General features: G+C 41.1%; 1 protein-coding gene across 5 annotated transcripts in view; it reads right to left on the minus strand.

The window, feature by feature from the left end:
• Positions 1-14,059, minus strand: part of LOC120371899 (connector enhancer of kinase suppressor of ras 2-like) — a 581,536-nt gene that overhangs the window by 173,250 nt on the left and 394,227 nt on the right. For all 5 annotated transcript variants that reach the window (XM_039488337.1, XM_039488338.1, XM_039488339.1 and 2 more), the window contains 2 exons: positions 7,423-7,556; positions 2,832-3,037 (listed from right to left, as the gene is read on the minus strand). In XM_039488337.1, coding sequence (XP_039344271.1) covers positions 2,832-3,037; positions 7,423-7,556 — 340 coding nt within the window. The remainder of the gene's footprint in view (positions 1-2,831; positions 3,038-7,422; positions 7,557-14,059) is intronic.

Genomic DNA, 14,059 nt, shown 5'->3' on the forward strand with positions numbered 1-14,059 from the left:
GATATGCCAGTCCCATTTTAAGGATTTTTAGAAATACCAGTTGTGCAGTTACTCGTGTTTGCATAGAAACCAGTTCTTATAAATAAGCATAGAGGGCTTGTAGTATCCACTGACTTTGTAGCAAAAATCCTGCTACTGCAGTGTAGCCAATTATACGGTCATATTCTTATTAGTCCGTTGTCCATATATTACAAATAAATGCCACATATCACCCGGATTCACCAGTGAGCATCCTTAATTTCCAAAAGCAAATTCTCTGGCAATTCTAATGTTTTTTCCTATGGGAGTAAGTCACGTAGAGTGACTGCATCTAGGATCTGTATCCTCCCAACAGTCAACCAAGCCCCAAATATGCAGGAATGCGAGGAGTTTAGGGAAAGCAGGCCTTATTGGATCCACTCTTCTCTTTCATTAACTTTGGGATTATCTTCATGAGTGGCATTGGTTTAACGCTTTCTATGGAGAAGAAGAGGTGGCAGCATTAAATCCCAGAAGTGCATCTTTCTGGAATTTCATTTAAAATTCAGTACCTTCCTGTTAGTTTCTGCTAGTGCTTTACATGGGGGCAGCACAAACTAAAGTAGTATAAGAGAAGTACAGTAGGAGAGAAACAACACAGAAGAGAACCTCTCCAAGATGCACAGTGTACACCTTTCAGCATGTACACCTTATTTACTATTAAAGTTAGTTCTCCTGCAGCAAAATTGTCATCAGGTAAAGAATAGCATGTGCTTATGTTTACAAAGTTATATATGTCACCTAAAAAATCATTAGTGGAAGGTTCCTGTGTTTTTTTGCAGTTTTCCAGAGGAATGCAAGTATGTTGCAGAGACTACAACTCTGCTTTTAATGAGCCTGCCAAAAGCCATTTCTTACAGTATTTATCATCATTTCTTTCAAGAATAATTCAAATGTATGTTGGGAAGTGGAGGTCAGAAAGTTGAAGCAGAAGGGACAAACCTTATACTTTTGATTAATTCCTGACAGTAATTGGTACAACTATTTAGAATTATTCCAATTGAAACAAAAGACTAAGGATCAAATTGAGCCCCAAACATTCATATGGGCTGCTGACTGACTTCAGTGGGAGGTGTATGCATGTATCAGAGGACAGAAAAAATGGTTACTTACCTTTCTGTAACTGTTGTTCTTTGAGATGTGTTGCTCATATCTATTCCAGTTAGGTGTGTGCGCACACCGCGTGCACAGAAGTTGGAAACTTTTTCCCTAGTAGTTACCTGACGGGCCAGCTGGGGAGCCCCCTGGAGTGGCGCTGATATGGCGTTCTATATAAGACCCTTCCGGCCCAACCCCACTTCAGTTCCTTCTTGCTGGCTAGTCCGACAGAGGGGAAGGTGGGGGGGAATGGAATAGATACGAGCAACACATCTCGAAGAGAACTAAGCAGTTCTTGTAGGACTCTAAAGTCCATCGGAGGTGGACCAGACGTGGACATGCCAGCCATAGTCTCATCAGGGGAGGACGAAGACAACTCCACCAGGAGAGCTGGGACGGAAGTGGCCCCTTGGTCAGCTGTGGGTAGCTCTTCCTGGGCGCCTGGGGTAGCCCCTACCATGGGTGCTGACTACGTGGGTTGCTCCGGGTCTGGAGGGGGGTGGCTGAGGGTCGCCTCAGGAGGCCATGTGTCTGAGCATGACGATGGCCGGGCAACCGAGGGGGGGTGCCCTGGGCCTGAGTTGTGGGGATCACCCATAGCCATGGGCTTGTTGCAAGGTTTGAAGCTCTGGGACGGCATGCCCCAGAGCCCCGCAGGGCAGTCGTTGAATGCAAAACTGCCCTCAACTACTAAACTACACTTAACACTACAGTAACACTTAACACTAAGATAACTATCAACAATTGATGTGAGCAATCTCTCAAAGAAGAACCACTCTCTTAGGGAGTGCCCTATCTGACAGAAAGGGTAATTCTTTTCACTGGTGACAATGACAGGGAAATGTCACTCTCTCAACCAAACAAAAATAAAAATCAATATAATGTATTACAAGTTACATATAAATATATATGTATTTATAAATATGCTCAGCACATGCCATCTTAAAGGTGTGTGACCCTCACAAGAAAATAATCTCTATCATACTGAAAAGAAAAATACCACAAATACAAGAGTAAATTGGCTTCCAGTATGTTTCAGTAATGTTATTCTAAAGTTCACTGATCATCAATGTTCATCTTTAACAGATACAAATATATTTATAGCTCAGCAACTCTTTTACAATGTATTATGTACAATACTTGATTTCTACATAAAAAGAGAGTTTCTTATTGTTACAATATCTTGCAATCATATTTAGCAGTAACCATCCTAGGATCTCAAATTGCATTGCAAGCATTAACTAATTAATCCTCACAATACCTTTCAAGGTACTAAGTGATTATACACTTCAATACAAGGTTAAATTAGGGATGACATTTCATTTTGTAGATGCTTTCATCTTCTACCAAGGTCTTTTCAGGCAGTTTCATAATATTTTAGTATTTCTGTAAGTTGCAGGTAGGAATCTCTCCAAGAGACTGTAGGTCTCTAATAAGTGAAAGTGGCATCTATTTCCCCATCCATTACAATTTTTAAAAATAATTTCCACACACAATCTTGTGGGTTTAAAGTAGATAATGTATTAAAAAAAATCTTACAACTTGATCCTGAACATTTAATAATACTAACATCCAGTTACTATTCAAAGCAAAAGCATATTTCTAACACCTTTTGGTCCCAAACAGGTCATAGAATGACTGTGAGTTGATAAATAATATAGTGATACAATTTGTTAATCCAGTCAACTTCTGAAGACCAAAGCAATCAAACATACCATGAGTGGGTGTCTTTTCTCTTCTTCGAACTCCTGTGGTTCTGCCTCTCTCATACTCAGAGCCCATTGGATGGCCCTCATCTTCAATTAATGTGTAATACTTCCCACTTTCATGCTCCAGAAAGTAGCTAGGTGACTCGGAGCCTTTTATTCCAGACTTTCCATATTTGCTGATGTCATCACAAGACATTATTCCAATTTCATCCCTAAAAATATTGACATAAAAATAATCCAAAGAGATATAGGGAAAAGGATAATTTAATGATGAAGACCTAAAGTGGACCTACCACTTCCCATTCTGTTCTAAACAATGGTGCATCATTATTAGGATATAATTTATTATGTGAAAGAGAAATTTGATATTTTGCACTATTTGGCAGTAACTGAAAAAAAAAGTGAATGTACCTGCAGCCAAAATAGAAAGCAGTGCTGAGCATTTTTTTCAGTTTTCTTTAAAATAATTAGCTGAAATGAATTATTTTGCTTTCAGTGTTTAGCAGACTTACGGGACAAGTAATACTCATTTTTACAAAACATAGTATAGGCATTGACTATAATCATAAAAGAAAAAACACTGTTTCCAATATAAATTCCTAATGTGCTGATCATCAAAGACTCTGTGCTTAAATTTTACACCAAGTTAAAGAGGCAACAAATCTCAACATTGTCACTCTGGAATAAGAATAGTTTTTTACCCTACATTAACTGTGTTTCTCCAAGATCTTGCAGTCTGTGAATCCCACTAAAGATCTGCAGGAGCCTTGAAAACCCGAGATCAAATTCTTTTGAACAGCAGGGTCTGTTGTGGCATGCAACGTGTGCATCCTCACGATCAAATGAGAGGGCATAAAGAGTGGAGTGATGCAACCCTTCCTCAGGTCCCTCACAATTCCTGTGACAGCTGAGGATTCAGAGAGTGGGGATGGAGGGTGGATCAAGGGATTCACGCAGACATCATCTTGGATAATCACTGTTACTGTAGGTTAAGTAATAGTTCTTTCTTCTTCAAGTATATGTCAGTGTGGATCCTACTGTAGGTGACTGGCAAGTAGTGTCCGCTCTGGATGACGGGTGAGGAGTTTCAGCTGCATTAGTCAAACAGATATTATAGTACCACCCTCCTGAACTTGGCAACTACCCTGGTGGTAAGCCCACTGCATAGTGCAGTGGTCCCTGAACTGGGGAGCACAGAGGAATGTTTTGGGCCGGGTGCAGTGGGGTTCTGTCGATGTAAGCCTCTGAAAACACCCAGCATATGTAACTTCTGTAGATACCAAGGCTGCAGAGTGGCCTACGAGTCTTTTAGCAAATGGAATGTTCCATGAGTTCTGCTACTAAATAACTCCATCCTTCAAAGGGCAGGTGCTGTATGGTGACATGTGAGGTCTGAGTGGTGAGGATCTGCCACAGCCCCTTTGCCAGCTTGAGTGTGCCCTACTTTACCGAGAGGGCAAACCAGGCTGGGGTTGTGGAGATCAGTACACTAAAGTGCTTGTGAGATCTTTCTTGGATCACCTTGGTTTCAGTGGCCTGGGTCTCCACAATCTGCAACAGGAGGGCATGGAAAGCCTTAAAGTTGCTGTCAGTGTTGGAGCCATGACTTCATTTGGGGATGATCATGATTCCTGAGATGCAGACAAAGATTAATGCTGTCCCTCCATTGCCACCTGCTTCTGGATGCTGACATCTGGCTCTAGTGTGGGTGGCCTGGCTATTGATGCTGCAAAGTGGGATGTCCCCCACTTCTTGATGTATGCAAATGGGGGGAGGATCTGTTCTGGAACATATACTATGCTGGTTCCCAGTATGGCCAATATGACTGAAGTGGCATGCTGTAAGTGTATTTGCCCAGTTGAGGTTGGCTGACTCAAGGCCATTCACATTTTGCCTAAGGTGGGTCCCAGAATGAGTGGCTTCTGGAATCCTCCCTGAGGTCACTCTCCAATGATAGCATAGAGGGATCTTTACTTGACACCAACAAAAACAAGTAGATTAGGGAGGGGAAGGAAGAGTAAGTTTCCTCAACTGGTATGGCCGTAGAGGGGAGTGGTACCATTGCCAGGTGGTGCTGGTGCTAGCTGCGGTTCTGGTATGATAGATGTCCCTGGTTCCTCTGTTGAGGTACAGCTCAAACTGTTGACAGGCTCAGCAGTGAGGTCAGTACTGGATCTTTTTACCTGCATGGTTGGCTTCCCTCTTCTGACTCATAAGAGATCGAGCCTTTGTATTTGCAGGAATGGCATTTAGAATCCTTGTTGAGTAGTCCAGTGTGGTGCTTGGAGCCATGTTTATGCTTCATCTGGCCTTGCCTCTCAGAGTCACCCTACATAGTCAGGGGTGCAGCCGCTGGACCTGTTGTGCCAAGGATGCTGGTGCCAAGATTGTTGGGGTTGAAGTTGTCAGTGCTGAGGTTATTGATGCTGATGTTGTTGGTACTTTCTTCTTCCTGGACTCTGGGGTGTGGGGTCTTCCTGAAGGACAACTGGTCAATGATGATTTTTTTTCTTCATTCTGGCTGTTAGTGTTTCCTCAGGGTCAGAACAGGTATAACTTGAGCTGAGCATCCCTGGACTTTGAATCCTTGAGGAGACCTGTCTGGGAGGTGGCTCTCTCCCAAGCAGAAAAAGCATTACCTATGTCTGTCTCTGAGATGAATGAGGCTGTCACAGGATGGGCAGGGACTGAACCTTGCCAGCTTAGGCTATGTCTACACTGCAAACCAGGGGTATGTTTCCCTTGCTTGTGTTGATATACTCATGCTAGCTCTCACTGAGCTAGCATGAGTATAAACAGAAGCATAATTACGGTAGCATGGGTAGTGGTAGTGGAGGCCCATCTGAGCCATATGGAGTACAAACTCACAGGAAACTGGTGGGTATGTACTTGACACAGCTCAGCCCTGCCTTCTCTGCTGCACCTGTGGTACCACAGCTACACTGCTATTTATACTCATGCCAGTTTCATGAGAGGAACCACAACCCTAGCTTGTTGTGTAGATATAGACTTAGAGTGTGCTATGAGACATGGTGGTTGGTGAGAAGTGCCTCAGCTGTTGTCTAAGGGCTTGCTGATGAGTTTTCTTTTTTTCCCTTTCTTTCTTTTAAATGTCCAATTTGGAAGGGTTGAGAATATGAAGTTCTTCACAGTTTTTTGTGAAAAATACAGGTTTTGAAGCTCACAAGAGAGTAGTGGGTTGGACATTCACTAGGTTCTATCTTGCTGCCTTGGGCGGTAACATGGAACTGAGGGATGGTGGCTGCTCTGCCCATTAAGCCCTCGCATGGAAGAGCAAGGAGGCACAGGGCACATGTGAGACCTGGACAGACACTGCTATTCAGAAGATACCAATTTCTACATGCATGTGTGCTTGCAGTGGGATTCTTACTGACACATACCCTAAAACTTGTTCCAGTGGAAGGAGAGGGGCTTGGAGAAAGGGAATTGGTCTCTGGATTTCATGTGGAGGTTTTGAAAACTCAAAAACCTCAATTCACAATTGAAAGTACTAGGTTTCACCTTGTATCAGGTTAAAAGTGCACAAAGCTGCTGAGTCTTGCAAAACTGTCTCCCAAAACCAAGGCTGGCCCTGCTCAATTCCAAATGGACCACCTCCTCACAACAAAGGTTTCTCATGTCCACTCCACACCCTCCAACAACTTCAGAGTTCACTTAACACTCTCATGCTTCTCACTCTTCTGCCCTGGCTGGGTGACCTACTCCTAATATTCTATCTTCTGGGAGAGCATCAAAGTAAAGCTTTGGTTTTTACAATCCATAGAAAACCTCTGCAGAACATCATATTTCCTTCCTAGTGCAATTCAGAAACAGTGGGATCCTAAACACTGAAAGTTTATCTTTCTGCTAATGACTGAGCTGGCTTCTAACTCATTCTAGAGCTGAGAGATGCCTTAGAAGGCACTGGTACTATCTGAAGATATTTCCTTTGCAGGGGGAAAGGGAGATTTCCTCTTCCTGGTCCCCTGGAAACAAAAGATGAGGAATTATATCAGCTGGTCATCCCTGAAAAGTCAGAAAGGGATTATCTGGTTGCCTCCTTAAAGGTGGCAGACAGGGGTAGAGGGACTACTACATCACTACTAGAAGTGCAAGCCTCTGAATAAGATAGAAGTAGTCTCGCCAAAGTCAATGAAACTTCTCACATGATTAAAGTTATGCACCTGCTCAAGTGCTTTGCTGAATCGTGGTCTAAAACAGGTTTTAGTGTCATCACTCAGACAGCTGTTTAAGTGGAAACAAAAGGTGCTATGACATTATTAAAAACAAAAGTCACTCAGAATTTTGGTATCCTGGCTAACATATTCCTTCCTCTTAATTCCACTGCACATTAGCTGGCAATCCAGAATAGTGCTAAACTTTCATGGCTGTATAGAGAATGATAGTTATGATATTTTCTACACATAGCCACTCTGTTACAGCTTTTCGTTTTAATTAAATGCCTTGTACAACATCTTGAAATATTTGATTATACATAAAGTGGAAGGGAAGAAAAAAATTGTTTCTGTTTTCTAGTCTGAAGCAATTGACCTGTAAAATATTGCCTGAATATGCTCAGATTCATTGGGAGATTTACCTTGGGCCATAAAGTCCTGACATGGGAGAGAAGATGAAAATGTCCTGAAGAGCAGAGCTGTCAATTTTTGAGGACATGCCCATTGTGCTGGTTGGTGTTGTGGAGCTGCTTGTTGGACTGGTTGGAATCACAGGCTGTGAAAGAGAAACAAACAAATTAAAAATGTAACTCACCATTTCCATGCTACATTTCAGCAGTTCTCTAACAAAGCTAAACTGTGTTTTCCTAGAGGGGATCACCATTCTCTCGGTGCTCTCTTTTTTGGATTAGCCATAATTACAGCTTCTTGCAAAAGAGATGTTTATTGACGTTTCCCCCTGCTTTTGTAAGCATTGCAAGGCCAAAGTTATTTGGTGGAAGAGGCTGAACTAAAGCAAACATATCTGTATTAGTGTTAAAGATGTCATATGGAAAGTTTAAAAAAGCATAACTCAATAAAATATGATCTTTAAACTTCAAAACAATAAGCAACAGATTAGAGAATACTTAGAACACTGGGGTATGTTAAACCCACCCGATGCTGGACTGCAGGATAGCCATTATTAAAATGAATGTAAAGTTGCACATGGTTTATGTTCTCCAACTGACCTCCTCCCCACTACTGATTAGGGTGGCCACTGGTGTATGCCCAGAACTCTGGACATTCTGGTACTTCTGAAAATGGCATCGGCCCTCCCCTGTCTTCATGACCCCGCCCTTGCTGTCATGATCTTGCACGCATGGTTCATGCAAGGTCACACCAGTGGTGTGGTCTTCAAAATGGCAGCCTCCACCCTACGAGGCGATATCAGACAAAACCAAATCCAGTTTTATACCAGTACTGGACAGGGGACAAACCGGGGGCAGGGTAACAGGACAGTCCGGCTTAGAACTGGAGGAATGGCCTATCTATTACTAATTCAAGCAGATATTTCTGCACTTTCAATAGCTCTCCTCTGTATTCCTGTGGGAACACAACACCCATAAGTTTAATGTATAGTATTTATTCCCTGCTAAAAGGTGTGGAGTTGCTCCAAAAGTTGGGATTTGTCAGTGGGAATGGAATTAATTATATACAGAAGCTAGTTGTTTCCAAATAGGATTTTCTCTTGGCTGTATCTGATGAGGGAATTTCTATAGTGTATCCCAGGCTTTAATTGTATTTAATTATAGACTGTACAATACAGATCCTATATGGAAGAGTTCAGAACCATAATATTGGGGGACGGGAAGAGAAGACTTCTTACTGCTCCTACCTCTCCCTTTGGGACATAACTACAGGATTCCTATGAAAACCAGATCTTTGGCCCAGCTGCTGCTTATTCCTCATCTGAAAGCATAATCTTGTTTGTGACATTTGTGGCTCCATACCAACTGATTGTGAGGCCACAATTAATGAAATATAAATTAATCTGAGGAATAAGCAAAAACACCACCAGCACACATCTTATTTAAAAAAAAAAGTGAAGTTCAAACCTGGTTGGAAGAATAATATCACATAATGTTCTAAATGGGGTCTCTGTGGGAGGTCAACTGTCTGCATGCCCATATAGGGCACTGAACGCTTCCTACATGACACAGAAATGGGCTCAGCACCACCCCTGCATAGACTGATGCACAGAGGCCATTTAGCAGTCCCAGGGCATTTCAAGACGAGCCAGAGAAGGATCCCTGGATTTGTGTTTATGTTGATTCAGTGGCCTCTGTATCCCAGGGCTGGGGAGATGGATTACACCTTCCTTACCGCTCTTCACTGTGTCTGCATAGAGCCCAGACACTTGGGCTCTAGGTGGATGGAATCAATTTCATCCAAAGATACTTTTTTCATGCAAATATTTTTATTACAATATAAAACGGGAAGAGAAATACAGGCATTATATAGATCTGTACACTATCTAGATGTGTCACGACACAGAACTTTCCAGAAAGGACTTTAGGGCTCAGGAGACTGGTAATGGAATACACACCAGTCACTTATGTGGTCATTCATTAGTTCACGGCTAACCCAGATCACTAGTGATTGTTATTGCTAGCAGATTCCTCCTTTGAGTAATCTGTTGATGGTTTCACTTCAGTTGCTAGTGGACAGATTTGTGCATAACTAAAACCACCATCATAATTGATAATTTCTCTGCTGATACTGCCAAAAAGGTGTAAGAATTCACTAGCCTGGACACTGAACTACCCTCTCACCCCTAAAAGAATGGCCCTTCCAGTTTAGTGTTCAGAAATACTGGTGGTATACTCTAAAAAACGCTGACTATGATTGTTCATATTAGTCTTTATGTAGATAGACAGAGGATGTCAGCATTCTTCTTGTCAGTTATCTCTCCAAAAGTTAATTTAGAGCAATGCTGGAGATAGGATGGGAATTAAAAAAATTAATGTGGAACCTGCAGTCTTTAAATTTGTAATTTTTCTGTTTCTAATTTTAGCTTTTCTAGGACTATGTTATTTTTTATGTTTATTAATACTTTTTATTATTTTTTAGGCTTAGGACATCTGGATACTTACACGATTTGCCCCTGTTTCACATACACTGATAACAGATGATGCAAAATGATTTAACAGAGGCAAAAAATGTAACATGAAGCCAGCAAACACAGTAAACTACAAAGCTCTTGTCTAATACAATTTGACTCATATTAGAACATGGACATATAGGAATGAACAAACAATATGATGTTAAATAATGGGCTGACCATATTACAAACATCTATGCAAAGGTCCCGCTCACAGCTGTGACATTATTCAGCTGATGTTGTGATATAAGTCACTATTTGAGAAACCAAGCTAGATTTTTTTATTCACAATATGAAAAGGTACAGGTTACCACCAGTCACAGTAATCAGCAATGACTTGTCTTCTCACATCTGCTTTGGGAGCCACACCCTGCAATAATATTACTAACAGGATGGTATGATTACAAGTAGTTAGAATGAGCTAATCATGCTGAATTGAGATATTATGTTAATGTCCTAACCTCACATGACATCTGCAGTAGAAGCATCAAAGATTGATCCATTGATACTCTGTGGGTGTTGCTAGAGGTAATTAATTAATAAAAAAGGAAGAAAGAAGGGCTATGGAAAAGGTAAATATTATATAAATGAATTTTAAAGTATAAAAAGTTAAGGACATATTTTAATCAAACGATTTCTGGCTCCTAGTTATAAGGATACATTTTCGTTGTAACTGTGTTTTTCATAGATGCAATACAGTATGTCTATCTATAGACCATTGTATATGTATTTAGGGCATGGATAAATATCATATATTTAGGCAGGTTGTATAGATTATTTATGTGGAAGCCTCCAGTTTGAAGACACACAAATGTGTTTAAATATATGTAGCTAGTTTTTTAGCAGGCTACAAGGAAAACCAAGTGAATCTAAGAATCAGGTGGGGAATACCAGAATTCTCTAGAACCACATCTTTAAATCCTGACTAAGCTCTTAGTCTTTCAGACATAGATAATTTGAACACCATGCAGTTTCATTTGTGGGGGTATTTTCAATGACATGCTAAAAATTCCATCCCCCATTAGTAAACATAAAAGATCCTATATAGGGTGACCAGATGTCCCGATTTTATAGGGACAGTCCCGATTTTGGGGTCTTTTTCTCATACAGACTCCTATTACTCCCCACTCTCTGTTCTGATTTTTCACACTTGCTGTCTGGTCGCCCTAATCCTATAACACTTTTCACAAGAGTGGGGATTTCACCCAGTGTCCTTAGCCAAAAACGTCCCCCCCCACAGCCCAACTGCAAACACTGCAAACACTACCAGATTTTATGTTTCCTATGCCACCATTATTTCAATGGCTTTGTTTGTACACACTATGATCAGTAATTCTTGCAGGATTGTGAAGCATGTTACGATCCATCATGATGAAAGGTGATAAACAAGGATCCTAATTTTCTGTGATAACCCCCTCGCAAAATTCTCTGATAAAAACACAAAAAAATCCATGTTTTTCCATGATTAAAATTAAATGCTGAACTTTAGTTTCTCTAGTCACAATATATATAGGTATCAGTTGAACACAATGTTTTATTGATATACAGTAGAACCACATTTATCAGAGTCTCCATTATCCAGCTCTTTGTACTAACTGAACCACCAGCCACCCAGGGCTGACACTGGCAGAAGTTGGATGTTCAGCCCCAGCCCCAGCCGCCCAGGGCTGACTGCCTGAGCCCCAGCCAGGCATTGAATAAGTGACACTGGTACTTCCAGTAAAATTTAGTTAATAGTTAATATATGTTTTTATTTTTTCTCTGTAAAAATGCAAATTCTGCATTTTTCTGTGATGAACTGATTTCTAGGATCCCTGGTGATAAATAGATGTAATTAATATTTATTGCCACTGCTTATCTGCAAGAGGTTTCAGGTTTTTCATGTCATAAAGAGAATTAACACCATGAGAGCCATACTTTTAGAACTGATATTCTAGCTTTAGAAAACTGACTGCCCTGAAGAACTGCTTTCAAGGTATTGTACATTCAATAATTATCAGTGATGGGTTAATCAAGGAAGTCATCACACATATACAGAGATTGTGGGATTACTCATGAATATAGATGGGCAGCCAATATTTTCATGCTTTCACATCTTCAAAACACCATCTATAGATATAGACCCTGATTTTGGTCTCACGTCAGTGTAAATCAGGAAAAACTCAACTGAAATCAATGGGGTTATATTGGTTTAGAAGTTTTGTAAGCAAGAGAAGAATCAGTCTCATCAGATATGTCTATGCTACAACAGGCCTGCTGATAGGGGCCCCTGGCCCTTTTAAATTGCCTGGGGAGGCCGCAGGGCTTCTATGCGCATGAGGGATGGTACCAGCAGTGGCTAAGGCAGCCGGGTGGGTATGTGGAAGCCCTGGCCATGCTGGAAGAGCACGCCTAGCAGCGCAGCCGGCAGCTCGCTGGGCACCAGCCAGCACAGGCGCAGCAACGCACGTGCGCATGCACACACACACGCTCTTCAGTGAATGCCATTGTCACCTCACATATTTGTATCTTAAAAAAATAGCTAGCAATATTCAGGAAGGCATCTTTGGCTTGTTTTCAGGCAGTTCAGTATATCACTATCAATAAGATTGGTCTCTGTCCAAAGACACAAACCCCCACATTCAGCACATGTATACAAATGATTTTTCCTCTCAAGATCAGATAAAGTCCAATATTTTTCCTAGCAATGAAAATGTGTGTTGTATGTTTTATTTCAACTTCCTCTTCTATAGCATATGTACTGTATGTGATCCTTCATATCCTAGAAAGAATTAATTTCATACCAGGTAGTTGAAGACTGCTATCAACTCCCCTCTCAGTCTTCTCTTCTGCAGACTAAATAAGCCTAGCTCCCTCAGCTTCTCCTCATAAGTCACATGCTCATTCTATATCTTATAGTTAGGCTCACAATTTGTTTAATGCTGGTACTGTAACTAGAAAAAAAATTAACTACATCAAGCAATACCACAACTTATGTACAGTGGGTTCTAATGTGTTATCAATAAGATAAACAGTAGTGTCGTAAACCTCAGCCATCCCTTTCTAGGGGGGCCATTGACTGTTCTGCCCTGGGGCCCGGAATTGCAGTTGGCAAGCCTGCGCTACGATCAGGAGGCATGACTGCAGCTTGTGTAGGCATGCCTGAGCTAGCTTTGATTAGCTAGTAACAGCAGCAGTGTAGCCACGGCAGCATGGCAGCAGCACGGGCTACCCGGGATACTGGTGAGGGCTTGTATAAAGAAAGCTAACCTATGTCGCTGCCCATGCTGCTGCAATTACACTGCTATTATTACTCACACTAGCTTTGAGCTAGGTATGTTTCTAGGTATGTCTACATGAGCTACAATCACAACTCCTGATTTCAGTGTAGAGATTTTCTTCCCCTATCCACACAACTCTTTGATTCTTTTCAGTGAAATCGGTGTTTCCACCTCTGGAACTACCAAAAGAGAATTTGCCTTCCTGTAACTAATAAGACTTTAATAAAATCTCCTGAAAGGAAGATTATGATATAAGAATTTGCTTCTTAGCATATGTTGCTATACAGTGAAAAAATGTACTGTATAGGAATTTAAATGAGAGAAAACTTGGAAATTATAATTACAACCAAGTGTTTGTATAAAATTTAAACAGGTTTGTCCGTTCGGTTATTTATACCCTGATCTGACAAAGCATTATCAGGTCCCCCATCGGTCCTCATTTCTCAAGACTAAACATACCCATACTTTTAAACCTTTCCTCATAGGTTAGGTTTTCTAAACCTCTTATCATTTTGTTTCTCTCCTCTGGACTCTCTCCAGTTTATATACATCTTTCCTAACGTGTTCCACCCAGAACTGATCACAATACTCCAGATGAGGCCTCACCAGTTCTGAATAGAGCTAAACAATTACCTCCCATGTCTTACAAACAACACTCTTGTTAATATACCCCAGAATGATATTGGCCTATTTTGCAACAGTATCACATTGTTGACTTATATTCAATTTGTGATCCACTGTAACCCCCAAATCCTTTTCAGCAGCACTACCTCTTAGCCAGTTATTCCCCTTTTTGTAGTTGTGCATTTGATTTTTCCTTCCTAAGTGTAGTACTTTGTATTTGTTGTTACTGAATTTCATCTTGTTGATTTCAGA

The sequence above is a fragment of the Mauremys reevesii genome, linkage group 9 (genome assembly GCF_016161935.1).
Source record: "Mauremys reevesii isolate NIE-2019 linkage group 9, ASM1616193v1, whole genome shotgun sequence".
NCBI lineage: Eukaryota > Metazoa > Chordata > Testudines > Geoemydidae > Mauremys > Mauremys reevesii.